General features: G+C 47.3%; 1 protein-coding gene and 1 long non-coding RNA gene across 2 annotated transcripts; one reads left to right on the forward strand and one right to left on the reverse strand.

Moving 5' to 3' along the window:
- Positions 1 to 516: 516 nt before the first annotated feature.
- On the reverse strand, positions 517 to 20,932 carry LOC143155610 (uncharacterized protein C12orf50 homolog). Its single transcript, XM_076328579.1, has 9 exons — positions 20,885 to 20,932; positions 18,708 to 18,882; positions 16,189 to 16,353; positions 14,771 to 14,848; positions 14,567 to 14,680; positions 9,289 to 9,408; positions 8,899 to 9,102; positions 4,667 to 4,758; positions 517 to 744 (listed from the first exon to the last, which is right to left on the reverse strand). The coding sequence occupies exons 1-9, from the start codon at positions 20,930 to 20,932 to the stop codon at positions 517 to 519; spliced, it is 1,224 nt and encodes a 407-aa protein (XP_076184694.1).
- Positions 20,933 to 23,579: 2,647 nt separating this feature from the next.
- LOC143158246 (uncharacterized) lies at positions 23,580 to 25,561 on the forward strand. The gene is made up of 2 exons (XR_012994938.1): positions 23,580 to 23,637; positions 24,119 to 25,561. It is a non-coding gene; the product is annotated as an uncharacterized LOC143158246 (long non-coding RNA).
- The last annotated feature ends 905 nt before the right edge of the window (positions 25,562 to 26,466 follow it).

A 26,466-nucleotide genomic window follows, 5' to 3' on the forward strand; every position in this document is an offset into this window, starting at 1 on the left:
AGGGGGACACCCGAGTGGGGAGAGGTTTCTCTCCAGACCTTGAGGGAAATGCACGGCAGCGTTTTCCATGGGGCTCCCCCCCCCGTAAATGCGGGGAAGAAAGGTCGTGTGGGAGCCGTTTGAGCTCTGTCCCGCTCCTTTCCTGCCAAGTGCACCCAGGTGCTCACCGTGACGTTGTGTTTGCTTTCTCTAAGTGTCGGGAACAGTCATGGCGAGGACTGAGGCCACTGCGACATGACCGCCCTGGGAGCTTGTGTAAAACCATCCTGCCGTCCCCGCCTGTGAGCCTTGTGGGGGAAAAATCAGCTTGTGTCTCTTCTTCCTTTTTTTTAAAAGAAAAGGTCTTTTTTTTGTGACCAAAGGAATATCAGGCCCATGACAGAAGAATTCATTTGAGGCTGTCAGACGCGGGATACTTACGAAGGTGAAAGTAATGGAGCCCGATCCAAGCTGTTTCTTCCCGAGATGTAAGAGGCAGTGTCGGGACAGATTGGGGTGGCATTCGCCTGTCTAGCTCTAGACCTCCGACTTGTGTTTCCCGACTGCAGTAGCAGCACCAACTGCTGTCTGTCGGCTGCGTAGTGCACTTGAATCCATCTGGGTGACTTTCTCCCGTTGGTGTTTGGCTTCTGGACGGAAGAGCTGAAGTGGTTGCCAAAACGTCAGTAACGTAACTGTTGAACTCTCAGTACCAACACCACCTTGATAATGGTCGTGTAAGGGTAGCTCCCGACATTGTTGTTCCTTCATAGGGGACAAGCCGACAGGGGATTAGGTCTATACCAGTGTAGATGCTATTCTTCTTGTTTTTCAAAGCGCAGGCAAGGATAATAGAGGGGGTTATGACTGCTAGGGAAGAAGCGGGGTGGTGGTGGGAAAACCAACGGGCATGTTTCCTCCCTGCCCTGGAAATTTTCTTTTCCATGTCACCTTCGTGAAATCTTCCTGTATGCTGTATGTTGTGGTTCCACATGTGATGACTAAAATATGAAGCAGCCACGTAATGTCAGGCAAGCATGTAGAAGGTTGTTCTCGTTTTACGGCTTCCGAATTCTGTTTGGAGACTTTTGCAAGACAAGGACTCGCTTTGTGTTTTGCCAGCAGGAAGAGACCGTGACCAGCTTACAAGTGAAAATTGGCTGGGGCGAGAGGAGGGCGGGGTGATGGTTATCGAGGAGACTATTGGAATCCAAACAGAAGGGATTACATGTTTGCAGTGAAGGTGTTACAGAAGCCCTAGCTGCAGGAGTCCTCCTAGAAGTGTGGACTAGTTGTGGCTGGGTATTTGTTTCAGACCCCGGCCCACTTCCTTCTGTGCTCTTTGTAAGCGGGAAAGCGTTCAGTTGGCAGCACTGCTCCTAAGTATTTAACACCGGGACGCTTTTGCCACCTTGCATTCCGCAGGTCCGTGCATTGCACTAACACGGTGCCATTGACTTTCCGCTCCAAACTGAAAGCTCGGAGCAGCTAGTCACGATGAGTTTCTGTTGCCATCGTGAGGCAGGGAGACACATCTCAACATTTTGCAGCGTTGGACTGGAACCCTTCTAGTTTATATGCACTGTGTAAAGTGGAAGGCAAAGTCACCTCTAAATACTCATCAAGAACGATTAAAAGAGGGAGAGAGTTTGCAAGTAGATTGCCTTTGTTCTTTTGTCTTAGGGCATTTTCCAAAGCGTCATGTCTTGAAGAAACAAGGGTGTATTTCGACAGTATTAGAAATCAGCACTATAATGTGTAATACTGGACCTAGAGGGGGGCCAGCTGTAAGGAGCAAGAATCCGCACGAGACCGAGGCAGTAAGACAGCCCTGACGAGGCTTTAAAACACCTGTCTTCTTTTCAGCCGTTTCAAGTGTTGGCAACTGAAACTGTAACTGGAAAGGCGTTAGAGGCAGATACGTACAATGCAATTCCTACTGAAAAGGTGGCCGGAACCTGCTGTTACGTAACTGCCTATGAAGGTAGGAAGGAAGGTCCGTATGCAGGTTTCTCCTGCTGACTAGAAGCCTTGTTTTACTTAGTTTTCACTTTTATTGTATGACTTACTGGATTGCAGCTGTTGTGAATTCCAGCCTGCTTAAAGGTCTTGACCACAAAGTAACAGTTACCGTAAACATAGTAGGTGTTTCTAAAGTTGTTACAGATTTTACTCTCTGAAGTCCAGGAAGCATGGTCTAAGCGAGCATGCCAGTGGAGGAAGTATTCCCGTTTTAAAATTTCTTATTAGGAAATCTTCCTTGCACACTAGAATTTATGTGATAGAGGGTGCCTGATTTCCTTGGGGAGGATTACAAGACGTGTGGAGGTTGGGAGGAAAACGCGACGAGTGTGGTTCGCTGCATCGCTGGGGTTCTTGCCTTTACCTGAAATTGTGAGGAAACTTTGTATTACACCAGGCAAGATTCTAGGGCTAGATTTTGGATTGATCTACAGTAGTTAAGTGATGACTTTAAAGGGTGCCTTTGGGTATGAAATTTCTCTGGTGACGAGTGAGAAGTCCTATCTTGCCTTTTATGCGGTTGATTTCAGTACTCTGCAGGGTATGGTGACCTCAGGAAACTGCTGGTTTTACCCCTCTGGAAACTCCAGGGCAAGCCTGTCTATGGGCCGGGCTGGATGGAAAACCCGACAAACAAGCTGAAGAAAGGTGTCAACGATTCTCGTGTCTCGGGGCTTATTTTCAAGTGCTGTTAGTTTAAGCCAGCGTGGGGGACGTGTCATGCAGCGCGTATGTGAAAACACAGACACGCAGTCTTGAGGGCCTCCCTGCATGAAATGCTGAATATCCTCCCTTTCCTTGGGCTCCTCTTTGGGGCCCTCATGCCAGAGACAACCAGGCAGGAGGGGATTAAGGAACGTAATAGGGGATGCGTCTGTGGTCTGGAAAACACGCCTGTATTTTTTGTTGTTTTTGTGGGTCTTAGTGCCTTTGAAGCTGTGAAAGGGAAGTCTTGGATAAGGGTTTGACCACACAAAGCACTGATCCCTTCCCTTCCGCTGGTTTCGGCCAAGAGCAGTTGAGAGCTGGCAGGAACTGTTACTATCTCGTTGAGCCATGTATTTATTGTAGAATCGTAGCATCGCTCAGGTTGGACAAGACCCTTAAGGTCATCGAGTCCAACCGTAAACCTAGCACTGCCAAGTCCACCGCTAAGCCGTGTCCCTAAGCGCCACGTCTGCCCGTCTCTTAAAGACCTCCAGGGATGGTGACTCCAGCACTTCCCTGGGCAGCCTGTTCCAGTGCTTGACAACCCTTGCGGTGAAGAAGTTTTTCCTCCTCTCCGATCTAAAGCTCCCCTGGCGCAACCTGAGGCCGTTTCCTCTCGTCCTGTGGCTTGTTACCTGGGAGGAGAGACCGACACCCACCTGGCTACAACCTCCTTTCGGGTAGTTGTAGCGAGCGGTGAGGTCTCCCCTCAGCCTCCTCTTCTCCAGGCTAAACAAGCCCCGTTCCCTCAGCCGCAGCACGGCACGGCACAGCACCGCCTGCGCCTGCTCAGGCTGACTGTGTTGTGGATCACTCGCTCCTCCATGCACAGGGCGCTGCCGGTTATGGAGTCGGGGGTAGGAATCGGAGAGAGGGGGAGGTTTTGCTGATTTGAGGTGCAGAGTGTTCTGCACATAACTTGAAAGTTGAAAGATGAGTTCAAATAAGGCATACTTTTATGCTTGTCAATTCAATGTAGTCAAAGCTCAGTGGAATTTATTTTAGCTAATTACAGTCCTGTTACAAGCAAGGGAAATAACGTCTGTAAAATGTAACACATCTTTATCTTTATGAGGTACATTTACTGTACAGTTATGAATATACAAACACTATTTTTAAACACAAGTTTCCATTCTTGTCAGTTTCTAAACGTTACAGTCTTTACGCCTTGTTTTGTGTACATCTTCTTTTCAGAATTTGCCATTTTATCAGCTTTGGTTTTTCCAGTTGATAACTTCCGTATTTCAATTTAGATTTTTCTTGTGAAGTGACGCACTCGCTTCATCTCTTTCTCCTGTCTACGTATCGTTCTCCTGTTCTGTTCGCTTCCACGTCTTCTTGGCTCTGCTGTCCAAATAGATATGCAGAACGTTTTGTGCATAATGTATTAGAGGAAAACTACGTGCTCTTTCAGAAACATTTTAAGAATTAAGCTTTCGGCGCGAGACACGAGATAGAGGCTCTAATCTCTGCTTTCAAGACGGCTGTAAAATGTATTCACGGTCCTTCGGGCATCTTGTGAAGGGTTTGTAGCCCGAGTCCTTTTATGAATTTGGACCTCGGCTGATCATCGTTCAGCTATTGCAGATGCTTCACGAGCAGCCAAGCAGAGGGACAAATAGATCGCGCTCATATAGTCTCTGCTCTGCTTTGCCCAGTGCTACAAGCCAAACCCCACTTCTTGTAGCTCCTCGCTTTAAAGGCGGGCACATCTTTTGCTTTCATGTCAGTAATATGGGGAAAAACTAGGAATCACGGGCTAGTTAGGCAGGCAAAATTACATGTCTGCAAACAAACAAAACTACTAACTGCTCTGTCAGAGTACTCGGCACTGCTTAGAATCTCGCGGGTTTTGGTTGGGGGAGTTTTAAGAGCAATTTTGCATTCCCTCGGTGGGGAGCGACATGCCACTTTTACTAAAAAGACTGAACTGTAAAAATTTCTCTCAAACAGTTACCTGAATGGTTGTTTTGAACCTGGCGAACGTTTTTGCATGTGGGGTTTTTTTCCTCCAAGTTGGTGCATTGTAAGATCCCGAGGTATATTTGTCTGTAGAAAAAACATACGCATTGTTTCTTAATTTCAGCTACCATTTCAGGAAAGACTCTCTCAGTCTGATGTGTGAATTCAATATTACGTTGGCTGAGGTGTCAATTAATGCATCGGGTGAGTCATACCTCCTCTCTGAAATACAAGCTAGTGTTAAATACAGACTTTCTCTCTAGTACTTTAAAGATCATTTGCCATCTTGCAGCGTTTTCAGCAGGCCCACAGGATCTTCCAAACGCGGCGGTTCTGCCACGGACGGCCTTGACTGGAAGAACGTGAATGTTGCTGTGTTGAAAATCTTCCCAAAGGCATCAGTTGCTGTTAGATTAAGTGAACCCGTAAGCCAGCCTCCTGTTTCATCTCTGGCTGTGCAAGCACTAGATGCAAGGCAATATTACGGTTGTGTGCTTGGCACTTGATTTTGCGCCAGAGTAAGCTGCCTACTGACGAACCGTTTTCTGTAAAATTTGGTTAAAACTTCATCTCATTAATACTCTTGTTTCCTGTTAATTCCAGCTTAATGCCACTGATTCAAATTATTAATTGCCCAATAATCCTACAACTTTCCGTTGATACACAACATGTAAGTATTACCATAGTTTTCCGTTTGGGTCCAAAATCTCCTCTTTGTGTCAAGCTGATTCCTTTGTTTGGAGCGTTTCCCACCGTACGGCTCAGGTACTGCTGAAAAGAAAGGTAGCGAAAATGGTAACGGTCGCTCTTGTGACAAAAATGCTGCTCACCTTTTTTTTGAAATGTGCTCTCCTTTTCTTAACCTGGAAATTGGGTAAGAGGTATTCTTCACATTAAGAACGTTCTCTCTGTAATCTCTCTACCAATCTGTCCACATTTAATCAAAGCAGACATTCAAAGCAAAAAGAAAAGCCCCACAACTCTTCGTCCCCGAGACGAAGCAGTGATGTCGGGATTCATTTCACTTCACTTTATTCCTCTTAAAGCGGGGGTTACTCTGTCTGAAGGAGGTTCCTTTTGTTGGAAATTAAGGCAGGGAGGCACCTCAAGGTGGAGATGCAGCCCAGCTTAAGAGAGGAGACTGCAGCTGGCAAGATGAAATCACTTCCTCAACTTAGGATTGTTTCAATTATTTGCCACTAAATGCCTTGATGAAGTGACAGATGAAAAACCACAATGATCCAGAGTGACCGTGGAAAGGGAAAGTAGAAAGGCAAACAAAACCCAAATGAGGTACTAGATTGCGTGACGCTATAGCAGCAAGTTAAAAAAAAGCGAAAGGTGTAAAATTATGGTTGCATCTGCAACAGACTGCCGAAAAGAAAGATACAAGACTCAGAATGCCACCTGTAGGCTTCTTGTCAAATTGATGGCATAGTACGTCCTATCAAGAGGACAGTAGAGTATTTCAATCGATACATTTAAATCGAAAACAGACGTTTGAATTAGACCCAAGGCCTTGTTTATTCAAGGTGAGAAATAATCCTAAATAATGGCAATAATCAGAAAGCCATCACAATCAAAACTCCAGTGAAATCCTAGTTGTGGCAAAATGCCGCGCAAAGCAAGGTCATTCGTCCCCTGCTGGGAGGAGGAAAAAAGTTGGACAAGAAACGCTTCTTGAGAGGAGACTGAAACTCTACTGCAAAACTACTTCTAGTACTATTGCTATCAATAGTTAGAGCAAAACGAGAAGCTAAAGGTGGACTATTCCGAGGTTTATGAAATACTTCAAAAGAAGAAATCACCTAAGAGGTGCTGTAAATATTAGGGATCAGTACGTTAGTGCACATCAGCGCATCATCGCGTTCATCCCTCTTTGTTGGCAGAGAAATGAATTCCTGCTGCGACGGTGGCTCAATTACTGCTCATGAATATTCTGTCTGACTAACTGTAAAGCTTTACAAAGCTTTACGTTTCTGCCTGTGGATACTGCTGCAATCTACTTAGGACAGTTGTGCGGGATCAAATTTACCCTTGCCCGTAGGTAGGCATGAATAGCGTCACATTCACCTGCAGGGACAAAATCGAAAGCAGCACAATACAGACAGGTAAATTGGAGGCGTTTTAAGAATGCTGCGTAAGCAGGAGCCCACCTGTAGATCCGTTGGACGTTGGTTCTTGGCTGACGGTGACAGTACGGTAGACTACGTATGCTGATCTTGGAGGTCCTGAAGAATTGGAATAAGTCTTTCTTCCAGTTTCCCTCACGTAAGGGATAGAAGCAGCAGTTCCATCATCCTTACCCCGACCCCTCTGTCGGTCACCTGGTTTCACTGTGGGGTCGGAAGTGTGAATTCCTAGAAGTGAAAAAACAAACAGGAATGTTGTGCTATTACTCAGAAGGTGACATATTGCGGGAGACTGGAGGCTGGAAGACAAGATGAAAAAAATGTTCTTTGTGGATAGTCCAATCCAAATACATTCAGTTATTTTATTTACCACCGGACGTCCAGCAAGGAGAAGCTGATGCTGAAGTATATTACCTCCATTTTCAAAGGATCTGCGATCTGTTCTGGGAATACGCTCTGTTGGTGCTCTCCTTCCGGAAGTCTCTGCGCCCCTTTTTGTGTTAGTACGTTTTGTAGGAGTTGTAGTACCCTCACCTGGAAAGGCAACAGAAAGAATGTTTTAGCTGCTCGTGTGTAAGCCCAGGGAACGGCACTGCCGTTCTCTTCCTCCCACCTCTGTGAGCTAGTGATTAGCTTAGTGCAATTTCCTGTAACCTCTCGTTTGATATTCTTCTTTCTCTCTTGTTAGTTATTTGGATCCTGTCGAGCGTAGCTGATGCGTAGCTCTCATGCTCTCTAATACCATCATGCACAGGTTAAAGAAGACTCTGGCTCCAAAGTAAAGAACCAGCTACACGTTACCGGCTCGTTCTTTAGCTTCTCACTGCTCAGGAACGGTATCTGTGAGCCCTACCTGATGGAATTTATGGTATTTTCAAGATGCGTGCCTTAGCCTCAGAGAACTAACTGAATTGAAGAAATGCTTTGGGGAAACATCTCTGTCCTTTTCTCTGAACGTGTCTGTATTTTCAGACTGTCTCAAGAGCAGCTGTGAACACAACCCCCTCATCCACTACTGTCCTCTAAGCGCTGACTGCCTGCCCAGCTGGATCCTTTCTCTACACTGCATAGGTGGTATGCGCACCTCTGGAACGTCCATGGTTGAGCCCACGGAGACCAGTGCACTCCGAAGGACACCTTCTGGCTGAACTATGAATTACTTCCTCTGTCTGTAGCATCTAGATACGTCCTGGACATGGGCGCTTGGTGAACATAACAAAATACTACCCATGAGGAGGCTAAAACTGTAATAGCATTGGTCGCATAGGTAAGCCCTCTTCAAACGACAAACAGAACTCCACAGGGAAGGTTGCAGTATACAGTAGCCACAGTGCTCTTCACCCGGCCCCTGCTACTCTGCGGGAAGACGTGGCTTTGCCTGTTGTTGCTTTTCCCCTGCGAATGTCAACAAGCACCTTTTGTTCCCATCAGTTCAGGCCAGAATGCAGCAGAAATTCTGTACTTCTGCTTCAGTTTATGGGGCAGCTTAAAGCCAAAACAATCAGAAAGCCATCACAATCAAAACTCCAGTGAAATCCTAGTTGTGGCAAAATGCCGCGCAAAGCAAGGTCATTCGTCCCCTGCTGGGAGGAGGAAAAAAGTTGGACAAGAAACGCTTCTTGAGAGGAGACTGAAACTCTACTGCAAAACTACTTCTAGTACTATTGCTATCAATAGTTAGAGCAAAACGAGAAGCTAAAGGTGGACTATTCCGAGGTTTATGAAATACTTCAAAAGAAGAAATCACCTAAGAGGTGCTGTAAATAGTGGGGGTCAGTACGTTAGTGCACATCAGCGCATCATCGCGTTCATCCCTCTTTGTTGGCAGAGAAATGAATTCCTGCTGCGACGGTGGCTCAATTACTGCTCATGAATATTCTGTCTGACTAACTGTAAAGCTTTACAAAGCTTTACGTTTCTGCCTGTGGATACTGCTGCAATCTACTTAGGACAGTTGTGCGGGATCAAATTTACCCTTGCCCGTAGGTAGGCATGAATAGCGTCACATTCACCTGCGGGGACAAAATCGAAAGCAGCACAATACAGACAGGTAAATTGGAGGCGTTTTAAGAATGCTGCGTAAGCAGGAGCCCACCTGTAGATCCGTTGGACGTTGGTTCTTGGCTGACGGTGACAGTACGGTAGACTACGTATGCTGATCTTGGAGGTCCTGAAGAATTGGAATAAGTCTTTCTTCCAGTTTCCCTCACGTAAGGGATAGAAGCAGCAGTTCCATCATCCTTACCCCGACCCCTCTGTCGGTCACCTGGTTTCACTGTGGGGTCGGAAGTGTGAATTCCTAGAAATGAAAAAACAAACAGGAATGTTGTGCTATTACTCAGAAGGTGACATATTGCGGGAGACTGGAGGCTGGAAGACAAGATGAAAAAAATGTTCTTTGTGGATAGTCCAATCCAAATACATTCAGTTATTTTATTTACCACCGGACGTCCAGCAAGGAGAAGCTGATGCTGAAGTATATTACCTCCATTTTCAAAGGATCTGCGATCTGTTCTGGGAATACGCTCTGTTGGTGCTCTCCTTCCGGAAGTCTCTGCGCCCCTTTTTGTGTTAGTACGTTTTGTAGGAGTTGTAGTACCCTCACCTGGAAAGGCAACAGAAAGAATGTTTTAGCTGCTCGTGTGTAAGCCCAGGGAACGGCACTGCCGTTCTCTTCCTCCCACCTCTGTGAGCTAGTGATTAGCTTAGTGCAATTTCCTGTAACCTCTCGTTTGATATTCTTCTTTCTCTCTTGTTAGTTATTTGGATCCTGTCGAGCGTAGCTGATGCGTAGCTCTCATGCTCTCTAATACCATCATGCACAGGTTAAAGAAGACTCTGGCTCCAAAGTAAAGAACCAGCTACACGTTACCGGCTCGTTCTTTAGCTTCTCACTGCTCAGGAACGATATCTGTGAGCCCTACCTGATGGAATTTATGGTATTTTCAAGATGCGTGCCTTAGCCTCAGAGAACTAACTGAATTGAAGAAATGCTTTGGGGAAACATCTCTGTCCTTTTCTCTGAACGTGTCTGTATTTTCAGACTGTCTCAAGAGCAGCTGTGAACACAACCCCCTCATCCACTACTGTCCTCTAAGCGCTGACTGCCTGCCCAGCTGGATCCTTTCTCTACACTGCATAGGTGGTATGCGCACCTCTGGAACGTCCATGGTTGAGCCCACGGAGACCAGTGCACTCCGAAGGACACCTTCTGGCTGAACTATGAATTACTTCCTCTGTCTGTAGCATCTAGATACGTCCTGGACATGGGCGCTTGGTGAACATAACAAAATACTACCCATGAGGAGGCTAAAACTGTAATAGCATTGGTCGCATAGGTAAGCCCTCTTCAAACGACAAACAGAACTCCACAGGGAAGGTTGCAGTATACAGTAGCCACAGTGCTCTTCACCCGGCCCCTGCTACTCTGCGGGAAGACGTGGCTTTGCCTGTTGTTGCTTTTCCCCTGCGAATGTCAACAAGCACCTTTTGTTCCCATCAGTTCAGGCCAGAATGCAGCAGAAATTCTGTACTTCTGCTTCAGTTTATGGGGCAGCTTAAAGCCAAAACAATCAGAAAGCCATCACAATCAAAACTCCAGTGAAATCCTAGTTGTGGCAAAATGCCGCGCAAAGCAAGGTCATTCGTCCCCTGCTGGGAGGAGGAAAAAAGTTGGACAAGAAACGCTTCTTGAGAGGAGACTGAAACTCTACTGCAAAACTACTTCTAGTACTATTGCTATCAATAGTTAGAGCAAAACGAGAAGCTAAAGGTGGACTATTCCGAGGTTTATGAAATACTTCAAAAGAAGAAATCACCTAAGAGGTGCTGTAAATAGTGGGGGTCAGTACGTTAGTGCACATCAGCGCATCATCGCGTTCATCCCTCTTTGTTGGCAGAGAAATGAATTCCTGCTGCGACGGTGGCTCAATTACTGCTCATGAATATTCTGTCTGACTAACTGTAAAGCTTTACAAAGCTTTACGTTTCTGCCTGTGGATACTGCTGCAATCTACTTAGGACAGTTGTGCGGGATCAAATTTACCCTTGCCCGTAGGTAGGCATGAATAGCGTCACATTCACCTGCGGGGACAAAATCGAAAGCAGCACAATACAGACAGGTAAATTGGAGGCGTTTTAAGAATGCTGCGTAAGCAGGAGCCCACCTGTAGATCCGTTGGACGTTGGTTCTTGGCTGACGGTGACAGTACGGTAGACTACGTATGCTGATCTTGGAGGTCCTGAAGAATTGGAATAAGTCTTTCTTCCAGTTTCCCTCACGTAAGGGATAGAAGCAGCAGTTCCATCATCCTTACCCCGACCCCTCTGTCGGTCACCTGGTTTCACTGTGGGGTCGGAAGTGTGAATTCCTAGAAGTGAAAAAACAAACAGGAATGTTGTGCTATTACTCAGAAGGTGACATATTGCGGGAGACTGGAGGCTGGAAGACAAGATGAAAAACATGTTCTTTGTGGATAGTCCAATGCAAATATGGGTTGTCCGTATTTGACCCTAAGAACAGACATTAACTGGGTGGTGCTAAATCGTCTACCAGTTTAGTAAATAGAAATGAATAAGCCACCTGTTTTCTCAAAATACCTTTTCCTGTTACTGTGTTAGGTGAATTTCGTGGCTCCTCAGAAATCCATTTCTTTTCCTTTCCTTCTTTACAGTGATGGTTCTTTAGCAGCTCAGTGTGGTTCGTTGCTGAGGGATTAAAAGAACACATACTTACTTTCCTAAAAAGCACACAAGAATTTCATTATCCAAAAATGCTGTGGTGATTTGAAAACCTGATCTCCCACTTCATACACAGGTCTTCTTGGGTGGAAGATGGTTTTACCTGTTAATTATTCTAAAGGTATCATTCCCCAAAAGGGAAGCAAAAGTGGCTAGATTTCCTCTGGCAGAGTTCACGGTCGCACAACCGTGAAAGCAAACTCAAAAATTGACTACGAACACAAAGACCAACACTACTTTGACCTCATACAATTGCTTTGACCAGTTCTGGCTCAGAATGCTTCTCATTATGAATTAGAAAATCTTCATGAATACTGTATTTAGGGTTTACAGTTTAAAACTACAAACATTTGCTTTAATCCACGTACACATTTGCAATGACTGGGAATCAGAAGTTGCATGCAATTTACGCGTGTGTCGCGGGGGAACAAATCCTTTCCCAAAGTCACAGTGTGAGATCTAAGTGGGAACCCAATGCAAACGGACTCCAAAGCACAGGGTGACAACTTGTGAGCTTGAACTGCGTGTCGTTACAAGGTGACTCAGTTAGCAACAAAACAGGAACGTTAACACGTTCCTGTCTGCCGGTGCTTAGCTCTCATCCCTTGCGCGAGAGGTATGCTTTGCCTCTGTCTCAGTTGTATCAGTTCAGCTATGTGTTGTCCTGCAAACTGAACAACTAACATGACGTGGCATAAAAAATAACTTCAGTTTATAAAAGGATTATTTTAATCCTCAGGCACTTCAGTGATACAGTTTACGGCATGGGCCCACACATAGTTTTAACAGCTGGACTGGCATTGCTGACATGCTGACAAACTGCATTGCGGAAACACCGATGAATGGCTCAAGAGTCATCCTTCCTATAGTAGCTTTACCTCCGATGTCAACAGACCTAGTAACGAAGGGTATTATTCTGTAGGCATTTCTTTTTTATAACTCCACAGAACCATTTCTTTTCCAAAATTAAGCAGGAAAAAAATCAATTGCCATCAGCATAGAGGATTTTTTTTTTTTTTTAATAATCCTAAACCAAGCAGAATCATAAACAGTGTTTTTGATTGTTATAACTAACGGTGCAGCATGGGAAAGAGCCTCTAGCACATAAAGAACAAAGAATACCTCAAATACGAAATGGTGAGGTTTAATGCGTGCATGTTCAGTTATTTACCACCAGATGTCCAGCAAGCAGAAGCTGATGCTGAAGTATATTACCTCCATTTTCAAAGGATCTGTGATCTGTTCTGGGAATACGCTCTGTTGGTGCTCTCTTTCCGGAAGTCTCTGCGCCCCTTTTTGTGTTAGTACGTTTTGTAGGAGTTGTAGTACCCTCACCTGGAAAGGCAACAGAAAGAATGTTTTAGCTGCTCGTGTGTAAGCCCAGGGAACGGCACTGCCGTTCTCTTCCTCCCACCTCTGTGAGCTAGTGATTAGCTTAGTGCAATTTCCTGTAACCTCTCGTTTGATATTCTTCTTTCTCTCTTGTTAGTTATTTGGATCCTGTCGAGCGTAGCTGATGCGTAGCTCTCATGCTCTCTAATACCATCATGCACAGGTTAAAGAAGACTCTGGCTCCAAAGTAAAGAACCAGCTACACGTTACCGGCTCGTTCTTTAGCTTCTCACTGCTCAGGAACGGTATCTGTGAGCCCTACCTGATGGAATTTATGGTATTTTCAAGATGCGCGTCATCATCGTCCCTAAAGCCTCAGAGAACTAACTCAGTTGAAGAAATGCTTTGGGGAAACATCTCTATCCTTTTCTCTGAATGTATCTAACGGTAAATAAAGACATGTCTTAAAAGCTGTAGTCGTGTATTTGTTACTGATCCCGCGTCTGGAGTCTAACTGTATCCAAATACTTGCCAGAAATAGCTTTTCAAAACTATTTCAATAACAAACATTTTAAACGTCGAAATAAGAAGAAAACAATTTTGCCCGATTCTTTTGAACGGTTTAGGCAGGCAAAGACCGTCAGTCGAAAAAGCATGACACGGAGACAATTTTTCCGTTCCCGCTTTTTATGAGCACATCCTCCTACTCAACTCTGCTTTACATAAAACAGTATTATCGCGGTTTTATCCCTGAAATTTACACTACTGTGAAACTAAACAATTTATTTTTTTTTAATTAGAAGTAGCAGGTCATCTTTCTGCCCAGCAATTTTTGATGACTGATCGACTGATGACTCTGGTGTCTTGTTATATTAAGAACATCTCTCCCTCTCCTAAAATGGAATTAGATAGTACTTACTCACTAAAGCAACGAATACAGATTTTTCTCGGTCACGCCACTTGGTCAAGAATGAAGGAGAAACGTAGTAAGGGAGGTAAATACTTACTAATCTGTATTCCTTTGAGCTTGATTCTGTTGGGTAAAGCCCAACATTCAAAACAAAATGGAACTCTTTTGCAGATCTCTTTTAGAAGACAGTTCAAGGGGGTATTTATTTAATCTAAATTTAGTTCTATAGAAGTTTGATGTGTCACTCCATTTCCTCAGCTAGACACCCAAGACAGCCAGCAGCGAGCGCGGAGCACCTCTGGGAAAGTGACTCATCTCCCCTTTCTTTGGCACTATCTTATGATGCAAGAAATAGCCCCCTAAGAGTGCCTGTCTCTCTCCATTTACAACGCAGAGCCTAGACGAGAAATTTAAACTACATTCCTAACCTTAGGGGGGTTAAAATTAGACTACACAAATCTTGATCTTGAAGAAAAATTATATGAAAGACCTATGTTGTGTATCTCAGGACAGTACGCATAGGGTTAATAGCCCATTTCTACCTTTTCCATCTGCAATCGATGCAGGTAGTCACCACGTGTGTGACACTGTACACACACACACACACACACATATATGGGGAAAACTTACTGAGGCACTGTTATGCTCTTTGTAATAGGCTACCTTTTATTGTCACTAAACTAAAAAAGCGTGGAGGCGGGGCAATCTGTGTAATAGTTTCTCCCTGCAACAGTAGTTTTAAAAGTGGTAAACATTGTCCAAGAAGATGAAAAGTACTTGCCTTTCTGCAAGTCTCGCTCGGTAGCTTCCAAGGGTAATAGCTCGTTTTCCCGAGGCGAAGACGCAGTTTTTGTGGATTGCTGTTGGTGAGGGTACTGAATCCTGTAATACTCTCCTAGACGTACCCCAAGAGGGAAAAAAACCCCAACGTTTACTCTCTTGTCAGCACTGCTGTTTAGGAAAGAGTGGCTAATTTCATATTTACCAGATTTATAGCATATTTCCTTTATTGCTCTTTCCTCTTCGATGTCTGCAGCAGTCTTAGGCACCCAGTCAGAAACATCTGTAGGAGATATTTTTAGAAGCTTACTAGGTATCTATACAAAGCCCTTCAACACTTCCTGATAATCAAACACCATAAGGAATTCCATTTCGGTCACGGTTTTGGTTTTTCTGACCGCAACCTCTCTTTCTGGACAGAAAAATGATTCCTTAATGTTAGGCCTTTCCAAGTGCAATGGAATTGCAGTTACCACACGTATTAAGAAGCTAACGTTTGTTGATTTCAAATGCTTCAAAAACATCTTCAGTAGCCATTGCCAAAATAATCCTTCTTCCTTTACACCCAAAAGGAAATCTTCTGATTAAGCATGTCAGCAGGGAGTGCTTGTCACAAGACCTCTGCCCAAAGTTACTCTCCTGTAATGTCTGCCGGCAGAGCTGGTGAAGTGAGTGCTCCTTACCCGTCTCGGTTAAGGCTACTAAGATCAGCAAAGCCCTACTTTGTATATTGCTTAAATTAATGCGGCTTACTCAGACTGAAAGCGAGTTAGGAAGCGCTAACAGGCAGCCCTGCCAGCCAACCTGAAGGGCAGGGGGAAAGTGAAAAGCAGCTTGGGGCTGCCTGAGAACTAGCACAGTAATTTGCGGAGTGCACGCGTGAGAGTCGGTCGTTCTCTGACTTTCGCTCTCCGGGAATGTGCAATTCACTCCTGCCCTGTGAATCTCTCCTCTCCCAGTGAGATACAGTCAACGGTTTAACTACATTGTAGAAATGAAAAAAAAAAACAAAAAACCAAAAAACCCACACATACACATTCAGTTAAACTAGTGCAGAGTTTTGCATGGATTCTCTTTGCTAGGTTTAAGAATAACTTTCTGTAATACAATGAGACTGCCTACAGAGTTTAGGAAATCAGTTGAACAAATCATTTAAGTGGAAGTCACACAACTCTCTCTTGTGAACAAACCTGTGACTTCACCTTCAGTGACGAGTGCGTACAGCCCCTGTTCAACAGTTTGTTTCCCAGCAAAGAAGTACCTGGTTCCTAAACTTGCAATTTCCTCCCCGAATTTCGAGGCATTTTGAGGAGTATTTGATGGCCACCTGAACCGTGGAGCACATTTTAAACTCTATTTAATGAAAGAGAGGTAGGTGAATTACAGCCCTATTGAAATATACAGCTAGGCATTTGACAGGAGTCAGAACGTGCTGCCTCACTCACATCTGGTGACTACCAGTTCCGACACTTTGAAGATTAGCGGGGAACTATTTCAAAAACTTGTCAACAAGTCTTTTCTAAAAATGTAACGGTTATTGTAATCGATCAGTTGTGAAGTACATTGCGAGAGTCGAAAAAGCCCACTCTACTTGCTTGTAAAAGAAAGAAAAAAACTGTTTACAGTTCTCTTCCTCTTCATCGTCCTCTTCATCGTCGTCTTCGTCGTTGAGGTTTATAATCAGTGGAGGGTGAATTGGGAATAAAAGATTCTCTTGATTTCTGAGTGATTCTTGACGATGGGCTGGATGCAGAATCCCTCCTTGGACACCCTGTTGCAACGGGGCATCTGCAGAAAAGAACATTGCATTTATTTTATGAGGAGGGAACTAGAATATCGCACCCAGGTTGAGACCAGCAGGTATAGTTTTGAAACCATTCTCATACTGAAGGGATCATTAAATAGGCAGGTTGTGCCTTTTAGGAAAAACCTTCTGCGGAGGTTGGCAAAGGAGCATCTTCCAACTACAGAAAGTATGAAAAAACAGAGAGAGATTGACAACCTCGGGAGACGTGTGATTAGGAATACCTGGGCTGAAGAGAGCAAATGGGTTGAGGACCCCGCCTGGGCAAATATTTTAAACATGCCGAATAATAGGCAGGCCTGTATCACTCCCCACGGCATCAGTTTTGAAGAATTTAGCAGTGCTAAGCACAGGATTAGCCCGTTTTAGCCTGTAGACTTTTTTTTCCCTATCAATTTTCTGAATCACAGCTCTCTTGACTAAGTACAAAATGTAGATTTTGAGAAAGACTATGAAGTTCGTGAAAATAATTTACACTGAATCAGGAGAAAGTCAGAAAAGATACTCTTTTCCTTAGGCCTTTGTATCTACCCACAATGTAATCTACCCAGCAAAACTATTTCAGCACTGGGATAGCATTTTCTGAGAGCCTGGAAATGCAACGGTCCGAAAAGAAAAATGATGAAAAATGGTGAGTCTGATTGCGTTGTTCAAGCTGACCAACGTGCAGCTATAGACACAATCAGGGTTCTGTGCATTGTATTCAAAACATTGAAGTTGGATATGTTGTCCAGTTTCAGAGGAATAAGACGAGGCATGGGCATCTTCCTGTATTCCACTTGTTGTTATTCTTGTGCACCTCTTGCTTGCCTACGAGCAGCGTGTGTATCATATTAAGCCCATTTTAATAACACTGCTGCAGATGGGATTTGTTGTGTCTCAGGCGAGAGAAAGTAAGAGACAACACTTTAGCTTGGTAGAGCCTTTCTCAGTGTCCCCAACAGGATATTCTCAGCTCCGGGTAGTGTAAGCCAAATCAAACTTAAGTCAACTTAACAAGATTTCTAAGCATGAAAACGAATAAATGCAGTTTTAATGTTTGCAGTGTTCTTGTGGAGCACACGGACTCTGAATTTATGCACATTGCCGTAAAAAGAAAAAGGGTTGCGTCCATTTTCTCGTTCTGATCGTTGGACGTTGCTCTTCTACAGGATACCCTTGTCCGTAGTGCCTCTTGGGCATAGTCTCTGACTCACACCGCACCCACAAGCGTGCCTACGTGGTGTTTACGACAGCACTAGCTGCCAGGGGCCGGTGCTGTGGATGTGGGAACTGCACTAAGAGCAGTACGGGCACTCGTCGAAACAGCGCTCAAGTTCTTGCCGTGGTCCTATGTGGTTAGTTAGGCTCAACACGCCCAGCTATGACAGGCTGCCTTTTCCCGGGGGAACTGCAGGAACACAAGGTGTTTGCTTCTGACTAGAGGTCTTTCTGGACTTCTCTTCTGACACCTGTCTCCAGCTCCGGAGATCAGGCCCACGAACAACTACAGTTCAGTCCACTTGTTCACGCATCTGTGACAAGTCACGCTGACTTGCTCTCCCTCCTGCTTCCGCCTGATTTCTGACACCTGTCTTGGTTCCCTGCCCTGGACTCTTTCCCTGTTCCAGGTTCCAGCTGTCTACCCGGACTCCTGCTAGACAAGAGCTCCTCTTCGAAAGGGAAAAAGGAACCCAACTTACAGTGGTGGTTTTTTCCGCAAATACTCTGACTTTCAGATACTGTACTGCCCACACACTGTTACTGTACTTCAATAGCCTGCATCCAATGTTCAAGCCTGAAGAATTTATTCAGAACGATGAACTGGAAATACATCTGCACACACAGCACTGTAATCTGATGTTACCTCTACAAGGGGTGGCTCATCCAGGTAACATGTTGTGCTCCGTCAACAGATATTGCTACTAGCGGCCCTACCAACCTCCTCCCCCCACCACACACACTACTTTTTGTTTCTCTTAAGTGGTTACCTGCCTACTAACCATTTTCGCTACTAGAGAGATTTAATCCAGCCAATACCCCAGCAAAGCAACAGTCTTCCTCCACGGATCTCAGCAACCTAAACCGCCGTTTGTGACTTTGTCTTTCGTGTAACTGATAGTTAGGAAGATCCGTAACATGACAGCTAAACAAGTTGATGTGGCAACCCTACTCAAATGCCAATACAATTCCTTTCTTTGCCTTGAGCTTGCCAGGATAGCACATCATACCGGATCGGTTTGCCATGGTACATTTCTTGACCTTAACATATATATTACCTAAGCACTGGAAGTAAGCACCGGAAGGACATTTGCGTGTATTAATGAACAAACTGTTGAGAAAAAAGAGTTCTACTCACTGTTGCTAGGTGGCAAAAAAAGTCCATTTATAATACGAGGTTTGCTGTGACGGAAGGCACAACTGATCCTCACACAGCCTACGGGTTGTGTTTCCCACAAACAGGAGATGTTGCTGTACTTTTGCTGCAGGAGAAAACGGTTTTCAGATATTGTGAATAAAACACTAAAAACGGACTAAATGGATCAGCACGCGGTGTACTGCTGTGATGAACATACGACTAAGACTTTGCGGGACCACGCTCTGATGTTTTGGAACATTTACAGTTATCTTTAAAGTTATCTTCAGCTCCAGATACCCCTGAAGTTATCTCGAGTTAGGTCTATGGAGCTTTCATGGTGTAAAACTGTTCCTAGATAAGAATAGGAGTAAAGCAGTCTACTTACTGTGCTGCAGACTTTTCGTGAGATGCTGGGAAGAAAAAAAATCTGTTAGTCACTCAATTGACAGGTGGCCGCCTTTCCGTTCCTGCGCAGTGGGCTAATCAGGTCAATGTCACATGAAATCTGCTGTGCAAGTGCAAGTCTTAACACTAGCACTCTCTTACTATCAAAGGACGTGGGTCTACGGGAAAATAAGGAGTAAGAAGCAAAACCCGGGAAGATTCCCAACAAAAACTGAAACACTGAAAGACTGGGAATCGATGTTCTGAGACTACTGTTGTTACACTGCTCACACCATCTCCCGGCTGCTTTTATAGGTGACAACCACAAGCCTAATGGGAAAAAAAGGATATCTACGTGGATTTGTTTAATTATTTGTTTAATGGTTGCTGCTTTACTCACACATATAATCACAGTGCTGCTCTCCCTCTGTTGATCAATATGTCGCCAGCCAAGAAGTCGGCACACTATCGCAGAGATAGCACGTTCACAACGAGAGTCACTCTTGTTAGTCATGCTTAAAATTCTTTTTCTGTCGCTCTGCCTTATTAAAGTTTACAGATTTTAGCATCGCCTCTGATTATGCAATTCGCTTCTAACCCGAGGTATCTTCCTCAAGCACATGATGAACTCATCATTCCAAAGAGGCAACTGCTCATGACCATTACCCTGAACATACAAGCTCAGGTTTATACCCTGGATATGAACTACATCCCAGCTGAGAGCTGTAAATGCCAGGTTGCCGGGTATTTCTTAGCGACTTTCTGTGTCAGTTTTTAGAGGAAAGCAAAGTCACACTGGGGAATATTTGACTATTCGAAGGTAAGTTTCACCCACTTTTCCAGACATTAGCAGCTGGGTGTAGGAGCAGCATCTCCTACAAAAACACGCCACTTTTGGGCTGCAGCCAGTACAGCTGGGCCATCCACTGAGACACGCTGGGGTCTGGAGCCAAAGCCCATCTCCCAGGCATTAACGCCTAAATCCCCGATGCTGGAAGGGATGCAACAACAACGAGCCCTACACCCACCCCTGGATTTTTACCACGTGGCATATAAATATTGCTTTGAAGGGCAAACCCACGTTGAAGGACTTTGTTTTAAGTACCCGATTTTGCAGAAATTCAGGCAGTGGCTCTAAGCAGAGATGATAAACGTGGCCTATTTATTCAGAATCAATGTAACGTTGATTCAGTAAGAAAGATGAGCGATGAGTGAACTTTATGCGCGGTGTTTAACTGATGTGTCCCTTGAGTATCGGAGCCCAGTTCGCAGGAGTCCTAATTGCCCGCGGTTTAGGTGAGCATTAGCTCTTCTCACCGCTGCCGAAAATCAGATCTTTGACCTACAGGTGCGGCCATGACCCAGACAGAGCGACGTATCAACTTCTACCTTTACCTAATAAACCTCCCTTTCAACACGGGTGTATCAAGAAAGTCAAGGACACAAACCACTCTAAAAGCTACAGCACTTACCTGTGCGTAGGGGGAATAGAAATGGCAAGAGCGGTCATTCCCAACTGCGGCCATTTTCACCTCGTGTGCTTCTCCTCCACTCTCTTAATACCGGCAGAACAGACATGGAAACGTTAAAGCTACCAGCATTCAGGCCAATCGTAATCTTATCCCGAAAGCAGCAGTTTCCTTTCAAAAACTGGACCTTCAGGACCTTAGCTCTGCTGCTTTTTTGGAACAAAACGCCAACTGACAGCGAAATACACGTGAACGAAGGAGGTGGTACCTTCTCCAGGCTTGTTGAACCGACGAAGGCAGTTGCCAGCCGGTATAGAATGTTACCTTTCCACGGTTGCCAACCGCTCCTCCAGCTGGTGACATCAGCGTCATGGCGCTCTCTGACCTGTCCAGCTTGAACATCTTCCTTTATCTCCACTGCTTCAGAGTAAAGTACGGAAGATCGGACCGTTTCAAAGAGTCTCCCGCTCCGGTGTTTCTTTAACGTAAAACGGCAGAAACCCACTTGGCGGGGCTTCAATAATACCCAACTCCTTGCCGTAGGAACTGTGGCCTTGGAAGCAAATCTTTGACACCGCAAAGACAAACCTCCTTCTTGGACTATTTTTAACCAAAACCCTCGAGCCCAGTGTTTTCCTTACTGTACCTCTTTCTTTGGATGGAGAAACTTGCTGCTTCCTGCTAGTGCGCTGTTAGCTGCTAACTGCTTACAGTGTTGGGGTTCATTGCTTTTTCTCGCTTCCGTGACGCCCGCTGCCACAGCTAAAGCAGAAAGAACAGCGTACGCTTGTGTCCCTAATTAACACCTCTGTTCTCATTCGGGTCCTAGGCTGCCTCTGAACAAAAGGTATCGGGGGGGGGGGGGGGATGAAGTTTCAGTCCCGGAGCGTGGTAAGGCATACTGTTATCCCCAGGACATAGGGTCAAATTTGCAACACTGAGTGACATCGGTGACTTGGAGATGAACACTTCAGGTGCCAGTGACTCCATGGGCACAAAGGGTACAAGGCTGGCTCAGCAGTGGCTACACCCAAGCCGGGGGAGAAGGACAAAGACATTGAAACGACTGGAGGTCTTCTAGTCTCTCTAGGAGCCTATCGATTTGTTTGTAACTCAAGTATCAGCGGGTGGCCCGAAGGCTAACTGCAAAGGACAGTACCGCATGCCTGACCACTGGGACTTTGGCAGCGGAATAAAGCGACTTCTACCGGAATGACTTCACCTAAGTAGAGAATGAAAGTGCCCGCTGGGATCAAGGTGGGGAGTACTGGCGAGAGCTGTGAACAGAGAAACGATGTGAAAAGGCTGCCACAGTTCCGTAAGCCCTACCACTGACTGGGGCACAGAGGGGAAGGAAAATTCAGGAAAGCAGATGAGGGCCACGGATAATGAACTGTCAGTGGGCAGGAGCAGCCATAGGAGGAACGGGTCAACGCTGCCAAGAGCTATCCAAACAGGGGCTCTTTGTAGCTGTATAGCTGTGCCTAAATGAGGCGCGGAAGAAGGTACGGTCAGGAAGCATTAATTCCGTATTGGGTTTGCGTGGCAAGGTTTTGGTAGCGGGGGGGCTACAGGGGGGGCTTCTGTGAGACGCTGCTGGAAGCTTCCCCCATGTGGGATAGAGCCAATGCCAGCCGGCTCCAAGGCGGACCCGCCGCTAGCCAGTATGTGACAGAAACAACGCTGCAGACACCAAGGAGAGTGGAGAAGGAGGGGGAGGAGGTGCTCCAGGCGCCGGAGCAGCGATTCCCCTGCAGCCCGTGGTGAAGACCATGGTGAGGCAGGCTGTCCCCCTGCAGCCCGTGGAGGTCCACGGTGGAGCAGATCTCCACCTGCAGCCCGTGGAGGACCCCACGGTGGAGCAGGTGGATGCGCCCAAGGGAGGCTGTGACCCCGTGGAGAGCCGGCGCTGGAGCAGGCTCCTGGCAGGACCTGTGGACCCGCGGAGAGAGGAGCCCACGCTGGAGCAGGTTTGGCGGCAGGACTTGTGACCCCGTGGGGGACCCACGCTGGAGCAGCTTGTGGAGAACTGCAGCCCGTGGGAAGGGCTCAGGTTGGAGAAGTCCGTGGAGGACTGTCTGCCGTGGGAGGGACCCCACGCTGGAGCAGGGGCAGAGCGTGAGGAGTCCTCCCCCTGAGGAGGAAGGAGCGGCAGAGACAACGTGTGGTGAGGTAGAGGAAAGCGGGAGTAAAGTTGAGCCCGGGAAGAAGGGAGGGGTGGCGGGAAGGCGTTTTAAGATTCAGGTTTTATTTCTCATTACCCTACTCGGGTTTGATTGCTAATAAATTAATTTCCCGTCGTGTCCCCCGCCCCCCGAGGCGAGTGTGTTTTGCCCGTGAGGGTAACGGGTGAGTGACCTCGACCCACGAGCCTTTCGTCGTGTTTTCTCTCCCCTCTCCAGCTGAGGAGGGCAGTGATGGAGCGGCTTTGGCGGGCACCTGGCGTCCAGCCAGGGTCAACCCACCACAGACTGAAAGGTTGTCTACCGAGGCGCAGAGCCTGGCTAACAGGAGGAGGCCGCTGTCCTGGCGGAGGCAAAGTCGGACCCAGAGAGGTGCCCACGCCCTGGGGCCAGGGCATCCACGCCCCAGGCCCGGGCGTGTGGCACCCCGGCGAGCAGAAAAGACAGCCTGAGGAAAGGCTGCCAGGCCAGGGGAACGGCACCGCCGGCGGCTAACGGCCGCCGCCACGGCGCGCGAGCGGGCCACCACGCGGCCGCCTCAGCCCGGCGCCGAGCACAGCTGGGGCGGGGCGGCCCTGCCGCGGCGGGAGCCGCCGCTGTGGGAAGCGGAGCTGCCCCAGGCCCGCGGCCGGGCTGGGCGGCGGAGCCACCGCCTCGCCGAGGGCTGCTGGAGAGAGGCGACCGCGCCCCGCCCCGCCGTCCCCGGCGCTGGGGTGCGTCGCGGGGCTCCCGGCGGGCGGCGACGGACTCGGTTTCCCGCCGCGCACGGCGGGCGCGGGGCGGCGCAGGCGCAGTTCCGTCTCGGCGGCGGGCCGGCGGCGGGAGCGGGCGGGCGGGGCCATGAGGCGCCGGGGCGCGGTGCAGCGGCAGGTGCCGTGTCTGTTCGTGACCGAGGTGAAGGAGGAGCCGTCGGCCAAGCGGGAGCGCCAGGTGGCCGGGGCGGCACGGGGCCGGGCGGGAGGGAGGCGGGGCCGCAGCCCCCGCGGCGCGGCCGGGGCCGGGGCCGGGGCCGGGGCCGGGGCCGGGGCCGGGCGCAGGGGGAGTCGGTGGGCCGCGGGTAGCGGCGCCGCACGGCGGGGCGGAGCGGAGCGGAGCGGAGCGGAGCGGAGCGAAGCCGGGGGGACGGGCAGCAGCACCGACCGTGTCAGACCCGCCCGGCGCGGCCCGGCCCGGCTGCGGGGAGGGGGACACCCGAGTGGGGAGAGGTTTCTCTCCAGACCTTGAGGGAAATGCACGGCAGCGTTTTCCATGGGGCTCCCCCCCCCGTAAATGCGGGGAAGAAAGGTCGTGTGGGAGCCGTTTGAGCTCTGTCCCGCTCCTTTCCTGCCAAGTGCACCCAGGTGCTCACCGTGACGTTGTGTTTGCTTTCTCTAAGTGTCGGGAACAGTCATGGCGAGGACTGAGGCCACTGCGACATGACCGCCCTGGGAGCTTGTGTAAAACCATCCTGCCGTCCCCGCCTGTGAGCCTTGTGGGGGAAAAATCAGCTTGTGTCTCTTCTTCCTTTTTTTTAAAAGAAAAGGTCTTTTTTTTGTGACCAAAGGAATATCAGGCCCATGACAGAAGAATTCATTTGAGGCTGTCAGACGCGGGATACTTACGAAGGTGAAAGTAATGGAGCCCGATCCAAGCTGTTTCTTCCCGAGATGTAAGAGGCAGTGTCGGGACAGATTGGGGTGGCATTCACCTGTCTAGCTCTAGACCTCCGACTTGTGTTTCCCGACTGCAGTAGCAGCACCTACTGCTGTCTGTCGGCTGCGTAGTGCACTTGAATCCATCTGGGTGACTTTCTCCCGTTGGTGTTTGGCTTCTGGACGGAAGAGCTGAAGTGGTTGCCAAAACGTCAGTAACGTAACTGTTGAACTCTCAGTACCAACACCACCTTGATAATGGTCGTGTAAGGGTAGCTCCCGACATTGTTGTTCCTTCATAGGGGACAAGCCGACAGGGGATTAGGTCTATACCAGTGTAGATGCTATTCTTCTTGTTTTTCAAAGCGCAGGCAAGGATAATAGAGGGGGTTATGACTGCTAGGGAAGAAGCGGGGTGGTGGTGGGAAAACCAACGGGCATGTTTCCTCCCTGCCCTGGAAATTTTCTTTTCCATGTCACCTTCGTGAAATCTTCCTGTATGCTGTATGTTGTGGTTCCACATGTGATGACTAAAATATGAAGCAGCCACGTAATGTCAGGCAAGCATGTAGAAGGTTGTTCTCGTTTTACGGCTTCCGAATTCTGTTTGGAGACTTTTGCAAGACAAGGACTCGCTTTGTGTTTTGCCAGCAGGAAGAGACCGTGACCAGCTTACAAGTGAAAATTGGCTGGGGCGAGAGGAGGGCGGGGTGATGGTTATCGAGGAGACTATTGGAATCCAAACAGAAGGGATTACATGTTTGCAGTGAAGGTGTTACAGAAGCCCTAGCTGCAGGAGTCCTCCTAGAAGTGTGGACTAGTTGTGGCTGGGTATTTGTTTCAGACCCCGGCCCACTTCCTTCTGTGCTCTTTGTAAGCGGGAAAGCGTTCAGTTGGCAGCACTGCTCCTAAGTATTTAACACCGGGACGCTTTTGCCACCTTGCATTCCGCAGGTCCGTGCATTGCACTAACACGGTGCCATTGACTTTCCGCTCCAAACTGAAAGCTCGGAGCAGCTAGTCACGATGAGTTTCTGTTGCCATCGTGAGGCAGGGAGACACATCTCAACATTTTGCAGCGTTGGACTGGAACCCTTCTAGTTTATATGCACTGTGTAAAGTGGAAGGCAAAGTCACCTCTAAATACTCATCAAGAACGATTAAAAGAGGGAGAGAGTTTGCAAGTAGATTGCCTTTGTTCTTTTGTCTTAGGGCATTTTCCAAAGCGTCATGTCTTGAAGAAACAAGGGTGTATTTCGACAGTATTAGAAATCAGCACTATAATGTGTAATACTGGACCTAGAGGGGGGCCAGCTGTAAGGAGCAAGAATCCGCACGAGACCGAGGCAGTAAGACAGCCCTGACGAGGCTTTAAAATACCTGTCTTCTTTTCAGCCGTTTCAAGTGTTGGCAACTGAAACTGTAACTGGAAAGGCGTTAGAGGCAGATACGTACAATGCAATTCCTACTGAAAAGGTGGCCGGAACCTGCTGTTACGTAACTGCCTATGAAGGTAGGAAGGAAGGTCCGTATGCAGGTTTCTCCTGCTGACTAGAAGCCTTGTTTTACTTAGTTTTCACTTTTATTGTATGACTTACTGGATTGCAGCTGTTGTGAATTCCAGCCTGCTTAAAGGTCTTGACCACAAAGTAACAGTTACCGTAAACATAGTAGGTGTTTCTAAAGTTGTTACAGATTTTACTCTCTGAAGTCCAGGAAGCATGGTCTAAGCGAGCATGCCAGTGGAGGAAGTATTCCCGTTTTAAAATTTCTTATTAGGAAATCTTCCTTGCACACTAGAATTTATGTGATAGAGGGTGCCTGATTTCCTTGGGGAGGATTACAAGACGTGTGGAGGTTGGGAGGAAAACGCGACGAGTGTGGTTCGCTGCATCGCTGGGGTTCTTGCCTTTACCTGAAATTGTGAGGAAACTTTGTATTACACCAGGCAAGATTCTAGGGCTAGATTTTGGATTGATCTACAGTAGTTAAGTGATGACTTTAAAGGGTGCCTTTGGGTATGAAATTTCTCTGGTGACGAGTGAGAAGTCCTATCTTGCCTTTTATGCGGTTGATTTCAGTACTCTGCAGG

Source organism: Aptenodytes patagonicus, chromosome 1 (assembly GCF_965638725.1).
Source record: "Aptenodytes patagonicus chromosome 1, bAptPat1.pri.cur, whole genome shotgun sequence".
NCBI lineage: Eukaryota > Metazoa > Chordata > Aves > Sphenisciformes > Spheniscidae > Aptenodytes > Aptenodytes patagonicus.

What these genes read in the sequence shown, in the direction of transcription:
- LOC143155610 (XM_076328579.1), bottom strand. Translation starts at nt 20,932, where the DNA reads ATGACGCTGATGTCACCAGCTGGAGGAGCGGTTGGCAACCGTGGAAAG. An exon ending in CGAGCGAGACTTGCAGAAAG is followed by an intron (nt 9,409 to 14,566) that starts GCAAGTACTTTT and finishes TTGCCTTTCCAG; the next exon opens with GTGAGGGTACTACAACTCCT. An exon ending in CAGATCCTTTGAAAATGGAG is followed by an intron (nt 9,103 to 9,288) that starts GTAATATACTTC and finishes TTTCATTTCTAG; the next exon opens with GAATTCACACTTCCGACCCC.